The 20,074-nt window shown below is 43.3% G+C and overlaps 1 protein-coding gene across 1 annotated transcript in view; it reads right to left on the reverse strand.

Moving 5' to 3' along the window:
* Positions 1-1,173: 1,173 nt before the first annotated feature.
* LOC124594023 (follistatin-related protein 5-like) overlaps positions 1,174-20,074 on the reverse strand; it is a 227,429-nt gene continuing 208,528 nt past the window's right edge. Inside the window, exons 12-14 of the mRNA XM_047132378.1 lie at positions 17,889-18,089; positions 11,816-11,962; positions 1,174-1,968 (exon numbers count right to left, since the gene is read on the reverse strand). Coding sequence (XP_046988334.1) covers positions 1,739-1,968; positions 11,816-11,962; positions 17,889-18,089 — 578 coding nt within the window. The 3' untranslated portion in view covers positions 1,174-1,738. The remainder of the gene's footprint in view (positions 1,969-11,815; positions 11,963-17,888; positions 18,090-20,074) is intronic.

Genomic DNA, 20,074 nt, shown 5'->3' on the forward strand with positions numbered 1-20,074 from the left:
TCGGGCTATAATATTTTACATACGACGGAATTGGAGACAGACTTTAGACAAAGGTGAACATGCACGATGAAACTTCCTTAATTAAAATAGTTGTTCTCATTTTTGCATTATGATGCTCTTTTTACAGTGGAATTTTATTTTATTGTTCGCCGCGTCAAAGTTATTTACATTTGTCTGCGAAGCCTAGATCAGTGTCTGATGATTCCAAAGCAAGAAAGATTGGTGTTTAGCGTTCCTGCCAAGACCAGGTGGAGTAGGAGGATACTGGCCTTGTCCTTTTCAAAGGAAACGTCCAGGCATTCAACTTGATATGTTCAGAGAAATAACAAAGAATGAAAATCTAAATGGCAGAAGGTAGGTTTGAAACCCTAAATGTGACCACAATAGCAGTAGCATTTGTGAACCCGTTGCCTTTTATAGTAGTCTGCTCAGTTTAAGATCACTTTACCGTGAAGCGATATTGCGGCTGGTAAAATCACACAGCATTTTAATGGCCATAGAGCAATTGTCTCGACCAACTAATTCTAAAATCGCAAAGAGTAATTGCTTTCACTTTTGTTCCCTAATTTGGTTGCATATTAGGGCGGTGATAATGAATAAATGGCGAAGTATAAACGCTTACGCAAATGTGTATCTTGGGATAAGTAATGCCAAAGTAAACCCAAATGCCGATAAATTTCTGAGTCCTGCATGCTGTTATCGAACAGAGGAAACGTTGAAATTGTGTACATGTGATATTTCGGACGAATTTATGATTCATTCAACACAAAATTAATGATGTATCTCAGATTTTTTAAAAATTTTAGGCAGTTGCTGTTTCCAAGATGGACATTCCGTTCCTAAATAATTTCGAAGCTGTTTAAAGCTAATGGTACTTTCGTTATTCACCTCTTGGCAGGTAACTTGATGAACGAAGCTACTGAGTATATTTTGTCAATATGAAAGCTTATTTGGGAATCTGAAATGACAGGGAAGGTATTTGAATTTCAACCTGACGGTAAACCATAGGGCAAATTTGTAAAAACATTTTTCTCCGGCGTTGCGTGAAATTTGAATGGTAACTGAAGAAATGCCTGTCGAATCGGTCCACGACTGTAAATTTATCCCTTTCTCTTTATTGAGCTTTACATTGAGCTTTACAGAAACCAGCGAAGACACTGTGGGTGTATATTGTGTGAAAGTTGCAATTGCCCAGGCACGTACCGACGTTTGTGTCTCTGTAGATCGTGTGGATACAATTTTCTTTTCCTGCTGGTAGATATTCCGTGCTGCATGTTCGTGGCCCCTGAAACTTTTCCGTTGCTAAGGTTACATCCAGAACAGCACTGGATATATTCAGACTTGCTCGAGGTTGAGAAGAGTCCTACCAGTTGGCGAGATCCATGAACATCTCTAAAGATTTCTAGCGCTGCTCTGGACCAAATGTTAACCGCGGGAAAGTTTTATGGGCCACTACCATACAAACAAACAGCTAAGACATCCGGTCGTAAAAGCTTTCATCGTATGATAAACCTTCTTTACCTCGAGTGGACGCAATACGAAGCCTCTGGTTCTGTATGGCAAACGTCTCCATCGTAGCGTGTTACGGAAAGACACAGTGCTGATAAACGCGCTAACAGGACAAGTCCCTGGGCTCTGACGTTGTCGAACGGCTCGCTCTGTGAAGTGCAGTGGTGGCGGTGGCGGGCCCGAGGAGTCAGGCGGCGCTGCGGGCGGCGGGGGCGCGTCGCGGCCGGCGTCACTGCAGCCGCATGGAGACCCAGGCGAGCGCCCGCGGCAGCGCCACGCGGCTGACCTCGCAGTTGACGGTGCGCGTCGCGCCGTTGAGCACGAAGAGAGCGTCGGCGGCCGCGGTGGCCAGGTAGCGGCCGAAGACGCCGGGCGCCGCGATCGGCCGGTTGGGCGCCCCCCACTCCGCCAGCTGCGCGGGCATCGCCGCCCCGACGCCCGTGATCACCTCCACCTTGCCTGCACAAATCGTGTTTTTTTTTCCATTGTAGTATGCTAAAAGGAAGGGAGTGAAGTAGGTTTGAAGCCTATCTGCGATGTTATTTAACCCTAGCTATACCATCGCATTGTCCATAAAGTGCATTACAAAAGTGTGGGGGTGGGGGGGGGGGCGAATTACACACACTATAAAAATTAAAAAAAAATCAAATTCGTTGTAGTTTGTTCAGTTACACACCGAAGCGCCAAAGAAACTAGAATAGGCATTCGTATTCAAATGCAGAGATATGTAAACAGGCAGAATACGGTGCTGCGGTCGACGACGCCTATATAAAAAGACAAGTGTCTGCCGCTGCTGTTGGATTGGTTACTGCTACTACAATGGCAGGTTATCAAGATTTAAGTCAGTTTGAACGTGGCATTACAGCCGGCGAAGGAGCGATGGAACACAGCATCTTCGAGGTCGCGATGCAGTGTGGACTTTTCCGTACGACCATTGCACGAGTGTACCCTGATTATCAGGAAATTGGCGAAACATCAAATCTCCGACATAGCTGCGGACGGAAAACGATCCTGCAAGAATGGGAACAACGACGGCTGATAAAAATCGTACAACGTGACAGAAGTGCAACCCCTCCGGAAATTGCTGCAGATTTCAGTGCTGGGCTGTCAACAAGTGTCAGCGTACGAACCATTCAACGAAACATATCGTTATAGGCTTTCGGAGCCGAAGGCCCACTCGTGTATCTTTGGAGTGCATGACACAAAGCTTTATGCCTCGCCTGAGTCCGTCAAAACGGACATTGGACTATTGAAGACTGGAAACATGTTACCTGGTCGGACGAGTCTCGTTTCAAATTGTATCGAGTGGATGTACTATAAGGGTAAGGAGACAACCTCATGAAGCCATGGACCTACATATCAGCAGGGGACTGTTCAAGCTGGTGGTGGCTCTGTAATGGTGTGGGGACTGTGCAGTTGGAGTGATATGGGGCCCCTGATGCGTCTAGGAACGTCTCTGACAGGTGACACGTACGTAAGCATCCTGTCCGATCACCTGCATCCATTCATGTCCATTGTGAACTTCGACGGATTTAGGCAATTCCAGCAGGACCTTGCGGCACTTCACACGTCGAGAATTGCTAAATAATGGCTCCAGGAACACTTTTGAGAGTTTAAACATTTACGCTGGCCACCAAACTCCCTAGACATGAACATCATTGAGCATATCTGGGATGCACTGTTCGGAATAGATTTCCACCCCGTGGTACTCTTACGGATTTATGGACAGCCCTGCATGTTTCATGGTGTGAATTGCCCCCAAGCGCTACTTGAGACCCTAGTAGAGTGCATGTCACGTTGTGTTGCGGCACTTCTGCATGTTCAAGGGGACCTACACGATATTAGGCAGTGCACCAGTTTGCTTGGCTCCCCAGTGCATTAACAACATAGTTTTCAAATAGACTGGAATGTAAGTAGGAACCGATACCGTTCAGCAAAATCAATGTATTTTCAATGAAGTGTACTGCCAAGCTGGGAGTGCATAAAGATCATCATAAAAAAATTTAAAAACGCAAATTTCGTTATTTTTTGTCATTTTCTCATAACATCCTTTTTAAAGAGACACTGATGTGCATGTAAGGCCCTGAAGCTAAAAATACCCAATAGTACGTCCATTGTAGAAGGTGACTTATACTACTAAGACTTAAATTTTTGGCTTATTCCATTCCACGATGAGTTCATTTTGTACAGCAACTGGTACTTGAAATTATATAAAGAGACAGTCTCAGTTGCGATATGATTACACATAACGTGTTTCGCCTGGTTAAGGCTTCCTCAAATTTTCGAAAAGAAAAGAAAAAACGAGGATGTAATTATACAAAATTACAAGTTAAGGAGCATAGTTTCCAGCCTACATTAGTTAAGTTTCAAGTACTCCAGCGGCTTTTGTTGTTGTCCACGCCACTAGCGTGGACACTAGTTTCAATGTGGCCTTCTATTAGAGCCTTTAGTTAACTGGTGACCAAGATCTCAGCTCGCAGGCCATGCCCGGATCCGAGTACCAAAGCGCTCAGGCTCGCTTCACTTTTCCGCCACTGTAAAACTGTGCCATCTGAGCGCAAAGAGGGGGGATAGGACTAAACAGTGAACGTGCCGCATGTAATGGCAGAAGATATTCCGTATGCATTGGTTTTGTATTTCACATTGATCAACAACATAGGCCACAAACAAAACATATGTTCGGTATTAATTAATTATTTTTGTCGTGCTGAAGACATTATATAATTTTTATCTGGTACAGACTATCGACAAAGGGACACACACAAAAAATTTAACAGGGTTTTACAGTCAAGCTGCTACGTAATTATGACCTACTTAGTTTCGTTATCGAAAAACAATGTTTCACACAAAGATGTCTATCTTAATATTGTAGTATTTTTGCACCCTCATTATGTAGACTTGGAAAATCTACATGAGAAAAGCAACGTATGCATCCTGGACAGTTTTAACGTAAAAAGAATTGTAAATAAAACTGAAATTACGTTGCAGGTCAATCAGTTACATGTGCACATGCTCAAGGGCGTTTTCAACTGAGACACCAAACTATCTCGAAAACAGTTCTGAAACAAATGTAAGGTTGACAGTGTCCTCATAACCGTCATAAAAGTAATGATTGTAATTCCTGTACGATCACAATAAATTCTTCAAACGTCATACCTTCCTTAACGTTAGTAAGCCTAGGGAACTGGATTCTCTTTGTCACAATATTTTCCTTCTACAACGTGATTTTCTTTCTAAATGTATCCCCATCAAATCGTAAAAAAGTCACCTTGCAGTGTCTTACTGCGGGCAGTGTGCAGTCAATTTCACTTTACATGCGAAGTCACAAATTCATTACTAATGTTCTAATTTTCTTTCCTGCACTCCTTTTCCTTCATAAATTCAACAATAGCAAGATTTAAATCGAAAAAACCGGCGTGCTCCTTGACTTAACGAGCGCACTTTGCAGTAATATATGAAGTCTCCATACTCCTCGTCGTTCCCAACGAGAACTGTTGCAACCGAAAATGGAATAATGGGTGTGACTTCAGAAATTTTTATATTCATACCATCAGTTTCTTCAAGTGCTCCATGCCTGAAAATTTAGCACAGAGTGCTGCTTGCTGTACAGAACAATGAACCCCGTCTGTCAGTTGCAATTTTTTACTCTTTCATCGTCATCTAAAAGATTACATTCTTCCTGTATGGTACTATAACGTCGTTTCGTAGCAAGTAAGCAGTACGCGCCGCTTATGCAGCCGTCTCTTCTGTCATTTCCATTCATTTAAAAGTATAGAGAAGATAGATAGCTTGACTACTTCTTTTGGGGCAAACAGCTACTCGACCTGTGGACGTCCTTCATACCACGAACAAATAGCGAAGGGTTAACAGCGCTGACGTCACGATTTTGCCGATCTCAGATAGTTGTGCGGACCGCAAAATGCCGCAACTCAGTGCTAAATGAAATGTCACGCTGTCCCGGGTACTTCCGAGAAGGACCGAACAAAGCCGAGTGGCAGGCCCCACCTTGGTCCGCCCGTGGCCCGCACACGCTGCGTACGTGAAGTTCGGCATGACGTTGCCGGCCCTGCTTCAGTCACCTGATATCCAGGTTCAATCTAGGTGCGTTTGGCTGTACAATGCACTTCACCCGGGGGCTCTGACTATTTTAAGGTATATTCTGTTACCTTATTTGTCTCTGCCCCTTCCTCTTATCTTTGCCTTCATACATTTATCCCCGTTTTTTATCCTTTTAAATTTATGTACTCTTGGTTTTGTTCCACTGTATCTTGTTTGACGATTGTTCCTTTAGACGATTTGTTACCATTTTTCTGACTAACCGCCCTACCAGCTGGTAATATGTAATGATCTGACAGCCTTCAATCAGTGTTAACTTGATTTTTAAAATTTTGAAAATATTTTCGAAAGCTTCACGCAGCTCAGAACCATGACCCTTAACGTATAATTTTGTGTAATTACATCCTTGCTTTTCTTTTCCTTTTAAAATGTTTGAGGAAGCCTTAACAAGGCAAAACGTGTTATTTGTAATAAGATAGCTTTACAATATAACTATGGTAAAATGATAAAATTTTTCGGTTGATTTTAACTGAAAATTTAAAACGTAGATGAAATCTGGTAGTAGAATCCGTGAAAAACAATAAGTATCTTTATTTTCAAAACATTAAAATATAAAGGAACAGACTAGATCGCAATAGTTTCAAAAGGTGTGCATTAAGTACCCACTCCCCCATCCCCCTCCCCCTGCCTTCGCCCTGATACTGCGTCAGTTAATCTGTGTGTTGAGCATGCAGTAACGAAAAACCAAGGGGAAATTTGGAAATGTGATTAGAGTTCATGGAGAAGAAATAAAAACTGGATGTTTGTTGATGTCACTGTAATTCTGTCTAATAACGTAAGAAGAAAATTTTGATGGGGTGGGTTGTGCCTTGAAAAAAATGTAAGATAAACATCAAATCTGCTAAAACAACGGTAACGGAGTGTAATAGAATTAATTCATGCGATGCTGAGGGATTTACATCGGGAAATGACTAACTAGAAGCAGTAGATGAGTTTTTATTCTTAGCAGTAAGGTAACTGATGATGGCCAAGATAGGGAGGACGTAAAATGTTGGCTGGGAGAATGTCTGAAAAAGAGGAATTTGTTGATATTTAATATGTAGAAATGAATCTTTGTTTGTTGTCTATTATGCATTCCTATACCTTTCATGTGATGGCAATGAATCTGGTGAGATTTGTACGGACACCTACGAAGGATTATGTGGGTGTAATAGGGGTGGAACTGAAATAGAGGTGACACATATCTTATCTCAGGAGCATCTAGAGTATTTCAGTCAAATGTTTGTATGCATTTTTCACTATTTGTATACAGGGTGTTACAAAAAGTTACGGCCAAACTTTCAGGAAACATTCCTCACACACAAATAAAGATGTTATGTGGACATGTGTCCGGCAACGCTTAATTTTCATGTTAGAGCTCATTTTAGTTTCGTCAGTATGTACTGTACTTCCTCGATTCACCGCCAGTTGGCCCAATCGAAGGAAGGAAATGTTGACTTCGGTGCTTGTTTTGACATGCGACTCATTGCTCTACAGTACTAGCATCAAGCACATCAGTACGTAGCATCAACAAGTTAGTGTTCATCACGAACGTGGTTTTGCAGTCAGTGCAATGTTTACAAATGCGGAGTTGGCAGATGCCCATTTGATGTATGGATTAGCACGGGGCAGTAGCCGTGGCGCGGTACGTTTGTATCGAGACAGATTTCCAGAACGAAGGTTTCCCGACAGGAAGACGTTCGAAGCAATTGATCGGCGTCTTAGGGAACACGGAACATTCCAGCCTATGACTCGCGACTGGGGAAGACGTAGAACGACGAGGACACCTACAGTGGACAAGGCAATTCTTCGTGCAGTTGACGATAACCCTAATGTCAGCGTCAGAGAAGTTGCTGCTGTACAAGGTAACGTTGACCACTTCACTGTATGGACAGTGCTACGGGAGAACCAGTTGTTTCCGTACCCTGTACTGCGTGTGCACGCACTACCAGCAGCTGATTGACCTCCACGGGTACACTTCTGCGAATGGTTCATCCAACAATGTGTCAATCCACATTTCACTGCAAATGTTCTCTTTACGGATGAGGCCTCATTCCAGTGTCATCAAATTGTAAATTTTCACAATCAACATGCGTGGGCTGACGAGAATCCGCATAAAATTGTGCAATCACGTCATCAACACAAATTTTCTGTGAACGTTTGGACTGGCATTGTTGGTGATGTCTTAATTGGGCCCCATGTTCTTTCACCTACGCTCAATGGAGCACGTTATCATGACTTCATACGGGATACTCTACCCGTGCTGCTAGAACATGTGCCTTTACAAGTACGACACAACATGTGGCTCATGCACGATGGAGCTCCTGCACATTTCAGTCGAAGTGTTCGTACGCTTCTCAACAACAGATTCGGTGACCGATGGATTGGTAGAGGCGGACTAATTCCGTGGCCTCCACGCTCTCCTGACGTCAACCCTCTTTACTTTCATTTATGGGGGCATTTGAAAGCTCTTGTCTACGCTACCCCGGTACCAAATGTAGAGACTCTTCGTGCTCGTATTGTGGACGGCTGTGATACAATACGCCATTCTCCAGGGCTGCATCAGCGCATCGGGGATTCCATGCGACGCAGCGTGGATGCATGTATCCTCGCTAATGAAGGACATTTTGAACATTTCCTGTAACAAAGTGTTCGAAGTCACGCTGGTACGTTCTGTTGCTGTGTGTTTCCGTTCCATGATTAATGTGATTTGAAGAGAAGTAATCAAATGTGCTCTAACATGGAGAGTAAGCGTTTCCGGACACATGTCCACATAACATATTTTCTTTCTTTGTGTGTGAGGAATGTTTCCTGAAAGTTTGACCGTATCTTTTTGTAAGACCCTGTATGTGGGGGCAATACACCCTACCACTAGTAACGGTATTGGTGGGTATAAGATGACATTCTATGTAAAAATGTTCGTAAAGGTCAATATTACTATCAAATTCTTAGATTTGTGGTTGTTAGGCTTATTGTTAGACTATTGAGTTGGAGATGGGTGCCAAAATGTGAAATATCTCCACAATACCGCAAGAAATTTGTTCAAGTCTGCCACATGTATCACCTGGTAATTGGAAAAATATACTGTTCCAGTACCACGGCGCTAGCATCCATATGGCAGGGGCCTTATAGCGAAAACGCGTGACATAAAAGCGTAACTCAAGAACAGCTGCCGGCTGGAGTGGCCGAGCGGTTCTAGGCGCTTCAGTCTGGAACCGCGCGACCGTTACGGTCGCAGGTTCGAATCCTGCCTCGGGCATGGATGTTTGTGATGTCCTTAGGTTAGTTAGGTTTAAGTAGTTCTAAGTTCTATGGGACTGATGACCTCAGAAGTTAAGTCCCATAGTGCTCAGAGCCATTTTCTGCCAAGAACAGCTGGAGTAATTTTAACCACATTTGGTATACACGCGACTCCTTGTTTGTATACTCAGAAGGTATTCCCGAACAATCCCGGGATGATTGTCCTTGGAGTATATGTGTGAAATAGATGTGGCAGGCGAAGGCGGGCGAAGCCGTGCACGAAAAGGCAGTCTATTAAAAATTTAAACGTTGGATAGTGAAAAGTGGACGATAGGCACTTCAGACCAGAAGAGAGTGGGAGCTCTTGAAATGTGCTGCATGCTGAAGATTTCATGGATATATGGAATAGCAGACGAGGAGGTACTGAATCAAACTGGGAGAAAAAGAAATTTATGCACAAGTTGACTGAAGGAGGGGATTGGTTCTTAAGAGACATCCTGAGGTATCAAGGACATTGGAAGAAAGCGTGATGGGTGAAAACTGTAGGAGGAGTCGAGGACTTGAATGCAGTAAACAAGTTCGAATGGATGTAGGTTGCGGTAATTATGCAGACCTGAAGAGGCTTGCACAGGATGTAGTAGCAAGGAGAACTGCATTAAACCAGCCATCTGACTGAAGACCATAACAGGAACAAGAACACAACAGACACGTCTCTAATACAATGAGACAAATTTCCTGAATATGTGGGCGGGCCCACATCTTGCCTAGGTTCTTTCGAATATGCTGCAGAAGTTTGGCTGGGAAGCCGCTACACAGCCCTCATTCAGTCTTGATCATAGGCAACTACAAAATTTTTCGTGAAGTGATTGACCGTCTCGTCACATTCTGCGATAAATGGATTAACAGTTATTTCGATTGCTTTTGAAATAATGAACAATTTACTTACCTTTTTCCATCTGTCTCGTTTACATTCGACTGCCCCTTATGTCATCGCATGCATCTACCTACTGGGGTTCTGTCAACAAACAAGCCGATGTGATTAGAATGTGTGACAAGAGTTCTTGTCGGGGCAGTGGCAACACCCTTAGTGATGCATAGCAAAGGGCGCTTGATGCCGAAAGGTGATATAAAAATAAGCTCAGACCTTCACCATCAAACGAAATCGGCATCACTGCCAATAATCTTTACTCACTGACGTTGACATAATCTCTCGTGGTATTAGAAAGTTCCGTGACTTTGTGGCATCTGCATCACATACCTCGGCCAGTTCTAATTTGCTTACGAGGCAATACATCTTACTCATAAATACACACCTCCAGTGTGTGTACGAGGAATTATTCTCGTGAAGAGGTAAACTTTCACAATGTGATATAGTATACTTCATCTTCTTCAGATTTACGGGAGTGTAAATCAGACATAACTGCTTTATGGAACGTTGCTAACTTCTAACAGTCACTTGCAAGAATGTATGAAATCGAACAAAATCTTCATCAGGATATCTGGAATGGAAATTTGATTTTCACTGTCTTAGCCACTGAGATACCACGGTCAGGTATTGGTCTTGATAACCATTCATGATTGTGAGCTTATCAGAAAATGAGATCTCCTACTGCTTAACTATTGTGTGAAGGATGTCTGTGGTATTTCAATACGAGACCATTGCAAAAGAGGAATCCTGCACCCAGAAGGAAATGCAAATCGGAGAAGTACTGATAAATTCTCAAGGAGAAAGAGGAGGTCATTGTTGTGAATATGATAATTTAAGATTTAACCGACACGTTCAGGCTACTTACCTATTAGCGTTTCCATTAATACTATCAACTCGGGATTTGTATTAACGAGGAAAACACGCCAAGAGCTATAAACCGATTTCCCAGAAACTTCGGATCAAAATATGCAAACGCGTGTCTAGGCTTTTTCGTCCATACTCGACCGTTTCTGAGATAACGACTACCAAAGTTTTTAGGGTCTATATAAGCCTTTAAAGAGTGAATAATTCAACCGAAGCAGTGGCACAGTACCTATCCATCCAGCTTCAGCTTCTGCAATCCGTATTCGAAAACCCATTATTATTTTTATTTTTGTTTTCCATTTACCTACCCACTTTCGTAGCTACACGAATGTTTTCCAAGGTGTGCTCAAATGATTTCTTCCTTATTCGTCCGCTAATTATACGCCTGGTGAATGAATTTTAAAAGAATGAAATGAACGGGAAAGTTATATGAAATTTTTTTCGGTGAAATTCCCGTAGTGTTTCCTAATTCATAATCAATTGCAGGCGCCAGTTTTCGTTAAAGTGATTCGTTATGCGCAGTTTGCAGAGAAAGTTACCAACGTGTGAAAGCTTCAGCAACGTTTACAACGTTTCTTTCCCGAGTGAGATTGGTATTGTGACAAACTTGCATTTGCGCGATGCTCGTGTAGTTCGGAATTTCTATGTTTCGAACGTGTCTACGATCAGTACAATCCAAGGGAATGCACCAGATTTCAGAGAAGAATAAACATAAGAATAAAATATAAGCATTAATACAAAAATAGATATAATAATGAATTATAAGAATATCTGAATTTAAAAAGGTTGTAACTCTTGAATATACCATATGCACATTAATTTTGTAATAAATGTATGACACTTACTGTGAAACCCAGTTGTAGTTTTGCAATTAATATAGCGTCCTTGTATCCCATAACGTGATAAGAAACATTCGTGTAAGAACCTTCTACGGATATGAGTAGATTAATAGAAAAAAAGAAAATTAAAGATCGTCGAAAACTTCGACTGTGTTTCCCTCAGGAACGCTTATTCTGATTCTTCTTCCACTACGCGAAGTTTGTGGGAAATCGGTTATAATAATTTCCTTGTCCTCTTTGTAACTGTAGTTCTTAAAGGTGAAATATATAACGAGAACATGCATTAATTTTCAGTTGATTTGTTCTGATTATGTTCGTTGTGGCGCCGGTCGCTTGTTACCTGAGGCCAGGTCCAGGAAGAGGACGTCCTCCTTGTCTGACGCACTCGCGTACAGGTCGTAGCCATGCGTCGTGCGTGACGGGTAGAAGGCCACGTCACTGATGTTCAGCGTCGTCTTTACGTCGAACGAGAACCTCAGGTCACCGTCTGAAAACCACAATGCAAAGTGACGTCTCTGGGAGTGAACGTGTAGTGAATGTTGGAAAGAGGAAAATTTTATTGCATCGTTAACATCGAACAATACCAACAACAAAGGAAAAATAAAATTAACTTAATGAGAATGCCGGCTTTCAAAGCAAAATTTCACAAAGGAAATTTTAACCGGTTGTCGACCGAACAACTCCGTTGTCTAGAAGTATACTTTCGACAAGCGTCCTACAAGCTACCCGTAGGTGAAGAGATGCATTCCCGCTCTAAGTTGCCTTTTCCGGAGTCTAAACCGCACTCCTCTCCCGAGATGCATCGGGCGGACCAAATGTGTCCCGGCCGGTAAGTGTGGCGCCAAGTGCCGGTGTCGGCTGTGCATGGCACCCGCTGTCTGTACCACCAGTCTCAGCCAGGAGCATTATTGCCGACTTTGGGCTAATCCGTCATTCATACAGACCTGAACTGATTCACAAGACTTTGATTAGTCTATCTTCCTCCTCTCGTTGATAACCATGTTCCAGAACCAAGTGGTAAGTAAATACACTTGTCTGTTCATAGCCACCGTTGAAATTGTGTTCTACCTCTATAGATTTGTTTGTCAAAACGAGGTGAACGCTTCTTCTGCCACCACGGACAGTACGAGGTACACAGCGTGTCTCTGCTACCACCAAATCGGCAGTCAGCAACAACACACCCCGAGAGGGATTTTAATCAGCACTGTCGCTTTTCCATGAACTGCTCCTCACTGGTTGGCCTATTCGAGCACGCTTCAAGCCCATATTCAGCATCTACGAGGACTATTCGGAAAGTAAGTTCATCAGTCGCGAAATGAAAACTACAGCATAAATCTGATGAAGTTTTGCACAGACATGCACGGTAGTGTCTCTAGTATGCCCGTCGATCGCGGAAAATGACTCTTTTCAATTCTGAGCTCGCAGTGAGCACGTAAAGATACCTAGAAAATAGTGTCGCCCGCCAAGTATGAGGGCCTGGTGAGTGATCTCGCCTGATGTCGTACAACCCACATAACGTAACTGTCATGCGTTTCGTTCTTCAAGACAGTTCTCGGCTGCACTCTGCAGGACAGTGAAGATGCTCCTCCAGCCATTTTCGATGGGAAGTGTTTGATCAGCCACAACACAGCCAGTAACTGGCTCTTTCTGAGTTTCATCTCTGCTCTCATGAACCTTAGGCTATGAAGACAAAACTCTGGCACACTCTATCAGTTGTAGACGAGATAAGAGACTTGACGAAATCTCTGGCGGTTGCCTTCTAAGACGGGAGTATTGGATAGTTGGTACAGCGCTACGACAAATGTCTAAATCGGGGTGGCGACTATGTAGAGAAGAAGCTGTAAGGGGTAGCTGACTGTTGTAAACAAAACATTTTTGATTTTCACGTTGTTTCCCATTTCGCAACCGATCCGAAATTATTTTCCGAACAGCGGACAGTACGAGGTACTCTGTCTGGAAATTTTAGTGACAAGAAATAATGCGCAATGGCTATGTCACACCCATTTTTCCAGGATATTACTGCAGCAAGGTACGCAGGAAATCGACCAGATATACCGGTCGTTGAAAGATGTGAGACAGACACCGCAGTGTCAGTAGCTGAATGAATCGCAAATGATTGAGGTTGAGCTAATGCCCCTGCGTGACTGCCAGCGCCCTCGTGTGCCATTCAAATGATCTAACAAGTAAGTATGTACTACAACATTTGAGTGCTGCAATACAACTGCAGAAAAAAATCCCTCTGATTTTAAAATGTCGTATCTCCAGCCATCTGCAGTCTGTGCCCCATACTCCGTTTCTGCTTTCTAGGTGACCTCGAAACATAAATATCATTAAAAGGTTTGATCGTGCAGGCAACAACATTTTTTAAGTCACCACAGTATCGAACAAAAGCAGACCAAAAATAAGAGCGCTTCTGACCTACGAAAACTTGTAATGATCGCTACCAGAATAAGAAAATCGAGTAAATTTTTGTTTCTTTTCCTCGTTCTGTCGGTGAAAAATGAAATTGAAACGGTAGTGAGTGCGTCCTCGGTATCTCAAGAACGAGAAATTTGCAAAGAATTCTCTACGTCAGATCAACCGTATTACGTCGCAGCTGTGGGAGGTATTGCAACGTGTGCTTCCCTTTACGATATCACATCCAGGCATCTTTCAAACGTCTTGCAGTTTCCGGCGGCGAAAATGAATACAGCTTTCACCAGTTTCTAGTCGTGGTAAATATTAACGGCTGCCAGAATTTTAAATTGATTTCCTATCTAATATCCGAATGTCAGGCGACGGCAATATTCTTACGTGTATTGGGTCCCTAATTTGTTTGGAAACTGTGAAAGGTGCGAGGACATAAAAAACTAAGAAGAAGGAAGGTGAGTTATAATAATAACAGTGATATACACTTAAATCAGGATTGAGCAAAATACGATTTTAGCAGAGGGCAGAATTTACTGACCTATCAGAGACCAACGGCACAGATAATGCGTATTGAACCATAGATTTGTACGCAGAATTACGATAAAGCCAGACAGAGAATATTTAAACATGAAAAACGCATCAAGCTGACAAAGAGGGAGATTTCAGTAAATCATACAACAAGGCTTGCGGTCGTAGGGAGACATGCGCGCTCACCATGCAGATGAAACGGCGCGTGTATTGGGCAGATACTATTGTGTTCTGTCCAAGGAAATGAACAGCTAAACTACTAGTGATTGTACAATGAAGGCTTTCACGATCAGACTTTTTTTTGAGTCATCAGTCTTTTAATTGGTTAGACGCGGCCCGCCACGAATTCGTCTCCTGTGCCTCTTCATCCCAAGTAGCGCTTGCAACCTACGTCCTCAATTATGTTCTGGATGTATTCCAATCTCTGTCTTCCTCTATAGTTCTTGCCCTCTACAGCTCCCTTCAGTACCTTGGAAATCATTGGCTGATGTTTTAACAGATGTCTCAGCTTTGCTGTTCCTTCTCCTTTTCCATATGTTCCTTTCCCCTCCGATTCCGCACAGAACCTCCTCGTTCCTTACCTTATCAGTCTACCTAATTTTCAACATTCTTCTGTAGAACTGCATCTCAAATGCTTCGATTCTCTTCTGTTCCGCTTTTCGCACAGTCCATGTTTCTCTACCATACAATTCTCTGCTCCAAACGTACATTCTCAGAAATTTCTCCTTCAAATTTAAGCTTATGTTAGATACTAATAAACTTCTCTTGGCCAGGAGTGCCCTGTTTGCCATTGCTAGTCTGCTTTTTATGTCCTCCTTGCTCCATCCGTAATTGGTTATTTTGCTGCCTAGATAGCAGAATTCCTCAACTTCATCTGCTTCGTGACCATCAACCCTGATGTTAAGTTTCTCGATGTTTTCATTTCCGCTACCTCTCATTACTTTAATCTTTCTTCGATTTACTCTCAGTCCATATTTTGTACTCATTAGGCCGTTCATTCTATTAAGCAGATCATGTAATTATTCGTCCCTTTCACTCAGGATAGCAATGTCATCAGCGAATCGTATCATTGATATCTTTTCACCTTGAATTTTAATTCTACTCCTGAACCTTTCTTTTATTTCCATCACTGATTCTTCGATGCAAAGATTGAGCAGTAGGGGTAAAAGACCACCCCTTTTTCTTGTCGTCCACTCTTGTTATCCCGTCTTGATTCTTGTACATATTGTATAATTAACCGTTTCTCGCTATAGCTTACCCCAATTTTTCTCAGAATTTTAACATCTTGCAGCATTTTACATTGTCGAAAGCATTTTCCAGGTCGACAGATCCTATGAACGTCTCTTAATTTTTCTTTAGTCTTGCCTCCATTATCAACTGCAACGTCAGAATTGCCTATCTGGTGCCTTTACCTTTCCTAAAGCCAAACTGACCGTCATCTAGCACACTCTCAATTTTCTTTTCCATTCATCTGCATGTTATTCTTGTCAGCAACTTGGATGCATGAGTTGTTAAGCTGATTGTGGGATAATTGTCGCCCTTGTCAGCTCTTTCAGTCTTCGGAACTGTAGGGATGATGTATTTCCGAAATCAGATGGTATGTCGGCAACTCATACCATCTACACACCAATGTGAATAGTCGTTTTGTTGCCGCTTCCCCCAGTGACTACAGAAGTTGTAATGGAGTGTTATCATCCCTTCTTCCTTATTTGATGTTAAGTCCTTCAAAGCTCTCCTACATTCTGATTCTGGTACTGACATCTTAGTTGCTGCTAAATCTGTACGGTCGTGATCCAGGAATATTTTCCGTTACCAACAGTTCGTTCACAACTGTGATGAACATCTTCAGAGAAACTCGTGGTTCGAGAGTCGGCAAGAGTCAGCAGAACCACGAGTCTTTCTGAAGATCATCAGTATCGGAAGAGTTTCATAGATCACGACCACACTAACCTGAAGATTCACCAGCAGCTAAACTACTACAATTGCATAGCGGCGAAAGTCTCGGGTTCACGAACGGTTACGAGGCTGCAGTCCCGGAACTCAAACTTAACGGAGCGGACGTAACGAAGGCCAGATATTTTATGGCCTTGTTGACGTTCTAATCCGGTAGTCTTCCGACTTCAAAAAACAGATCCCTTGCGAACTACGAGGATAGTCGAGTTTTCCTGTACTGGCACAATCCCAAGCGTCGGAAAAGCAGCTTTCACTGCAGCACTACGTTTCCCAAGAGGAAGAAGATGCCTGTTTAAGCCTTGAGCAGTTTATAATGGTTGTTATCATCCGGAAAAAATTATTAACTCAGTATGATGTCAACCGAAATCAGTTTCCAGTTGTCAAAAATTCCTGTTAGGAAGGGCCTTTGTCTGGAAACTTTTGTTAGTGACCAGAATGAGATTTTCACTCTGCAGCGGAGTGTGCGCTGATATGAAATTTCCTGGCAGATTAAAACTGTGTGCCGGACCGAGACTCCAACTCCGGACCTTTGCCTTTCGCGGGCAAGTGCTCTACCTACTGAGCTATCCTAGCACGACTCACGGCCCGTCCTCACAGCTTTACTTCTGCCAGTACCTCGCCTCCTACCTTCCAAACTTTACAGAAGTTCTCCTGCGAACCTGCAGAACTAGCTCTCCTGAAAGAAAGGATATTGCGGAGACATGGCTTAGCCACAGCCTGGGGGATGTTTCCAGGATGAGATTTTCACTTTGCAACGGAGTGTGCGCTGATATTGAACTTCCTGGGAGATTAAAACTGTGTGCCGGACCGAGACTCGAACTCGGGTTGCCTTTCGCGGGCAAGTGTTCTACCAACTGAGCTACCCTAGCACGACTCACGCCACCTCCTCACAGCTTTACTTCCGCCAGTACCTCGTCTCCTACCCTCCAAACTTTACGGAAACTCTCCTTTGAAAGGTAGGACACGAGGTAGTAAAGCGGAAGTAAAGCTGTAAGGACGGGGCGTCAGTCGTGCTAGGGTAGCTCAGTTGGTTGCCGGCACGGTAGCTCAGCGTGTTCGGTCAGAGGGTTAGCAGCCCTCTATAATAAAAAAAACTGAGTTAATCGATCAACAACGAACTTAAACGGATGTATTCCGACGTCCGCCTCGAGCAGATGCAATGAACGAAAGCGAACAAAATGAGATTAAAAAAAAAAGTAGGTAGAGCAATTGCCCGCGAAAGGCAAAGGTCCCGAGTTCGAGTCTCGGTCCGGCATACAGTTTTAATCGGCCAGGAAGTTTTCGTTAGTGACTTAAACTGTGACTGATTTTACAAGTAGCTTCAATTAAAATTGATGGAGGAATTCTGAGTATACCCATGAGTAGTTCCCGTATTTGTCACCTTATTGTTGGGTCCACACGTCGCGGTCCTGGGAGGATTCGTTGTGTTACACCTTGTCAGTCGATAAATACAGAGCATACGAAAAGCTAGCTGTGACAGGTGAGATGGACTTACTGCCAGGCAGGGGCAGAGGGCGGCTTACCAGCGACGCGCTGTACGACGAGCGTGACGCCGTCTCTGGCGCGGTGCAGCGTGACGAGTGTGCGGCTGTCGGGGCTGAGGTGCGGCCGGCCCAGCAGCGAGGGCCGCTGCGACACCACGGCGTCCGTCACGGCGTCCAGCACCAGCTGGCCCGCCGGCTGGCCCGTCGCCGGCTCCTCGCACTCCACCACCACCAGCCCGACTGCGGCATTTCGACACCCCAGCAGCTGTAGGATGCACACTACAGAGACCTGCTTACCGTTCTACATCTTGTAACTGTACCACATGTACCGGGAAAGCGAGGGAGGTGGGCGCTTTCTTTTGAGATGGACACTGATTGCCCATTGTTGTTCTGTCCGTTATAATTATCCGGGATGTTATGCCGTGGTCGGTTGATAAATTCTGTCAATTCCAAACGTTTCGTCCCCGTCTGCGGAGGACATCTTCAAGGGGCTCTGCAGCTCGATGGAAGGTCCAACACACCCACTGGCTCGCTACTGACAGTCAGTAGTTTCGTCCCCGTCTGCGGAGGACATCTTCAAGGGGGTCTGCAGCTGACAGTCAGTAGCGAGTGGGTGTGTTCGACCTTTCATCGAACTGCAGACCCCTTTGAAGATGTCCTCCGCAGACGGGGACGAAACGTTGGGAATTGACACAGAATTCATCAACCGACCACGGCATAACAGCCCGGATAATTATAATGGACATGACATTTCCGGCCGTGAAAGTCTATATTTTAGTATCATTGTCGTTCTGTCAATGGAAGCTACACTGCCTGACAAGAAAAAGTGGAGCATCTATAAGGGGAGGAGGAAACGGAAGGAATTCTCTCGGACACAGACTGATGTTATACGAGTGATCACGAGACTGAGTCACCTTAACAACTAACTTGGTACTGTGAACCCATTTATTAATATGAAGTTGCACCCGATCTGGTCTGTATGCATACAGTGATTCGGTTGGGAAGCGGTTGCACCCTCTCCTGAGGCAAACTGGCTCGTAACTTTTGTAACTCGCTCTTGATCACCTAGTTACTGAGACTGGAGTAGACGTGGCGTCTGAGTTGGCCACAAAGACGTTTTTCGAGGGACAGTTTGTAATGCTACTGTAAATATAATACTGCCATTAATCTGTATATTTTAAAATTTTTTTGTTCCGTAATAATTTCGAAAAATTAAGCTAATACTATAACGAAAGCAAGCTTCTGTTTAGAGTAGTTTATCTATTTAAAATAACCTCTTTGACGTAGGTGGAATAAATGTATTAAAACATATTTTGTAAATAATTATGTAATAATTCAAGTTCAACTGTAATTAATTATGTCGTTTTTCTGTCATGCAATAGTAGTTGGTTCATACTTAAGGTTTCTGTAAGCAGGGGTGTAAATTGAAAAGGTGTAGGGATCATAGGTAGAACGGAACTCCGTTCTGTGGTGGAATGGTAAAGGTGGTGGGGCGCGGGAGTGAGAACTGGCGCGCAAGTGGCTCAGACAGTCGGTAGCTGACCTGCAAGTGGTGAACACACATTACGTTGGTCAAGCACTAGAGGCCCCGAATTTACCTGCAAGACTGGGTTTTGGCCTCGGACGTGTTCTACATGATTTGTGCAGTACGGCAATAAATTAATAGCTCAGAGATTTGCAATTTTATTGTCGCCACCAAGAGGAAGACAGAGCTATGTACATCAAGAGCCGTAGCTGCCTAATGTTACTTCGCAGCACCGCCTCATGCCACCTTCGACATCAGTAAGAGGCAAAGTATTTTATTTAGAAGTGTCTCACAGTATGAACCATCCATCTTCAATCAGTGGAATATAAGTGTTAAATGTACCTTTGTGTTTAACCGTAATTTTCCTATTTCATTTACCTCAGTAGGGTCCTTGCCTAAACGAATTTATTCCGAGTATCCTGATGTTTATTGAAGCTTGAATAATAGTAAACTACTAGCAATAGTACTGTTTTGGTAGTAAATTCTGAAAATCATTATTAAATACTGAAGTTTGCACATATCAGTTTAAGGACCACCGCTTGTCGTGACCATGAGGGTAAGTTTTCAATAGTGTTTCTGAAAGTAAAGTAATATAATTGTTTAACTGCAACAATCTTAACAGTAATTGTTCGTGTTGCTTCTCCATGTCAAAGAAATCCAGACAAATATTGATGTTAGTAAAACATTAACAAATAACAGT

Source organism: Schistocerca americana, chromosome 1 (assembly GCF_021461395.2).
Source record: "Schistocerca americana isolate TAMUIC-IGC-003095 chromosome 1, iqSchAmer2.1, whole genome shotgun sequence".
Classification (NCBI taxonomy): Eukaryota; Metazoa; Arthropoda; class Insecta; order Orthoptera; family Acrididae; genus Schistocerca; species Schistocerca americana.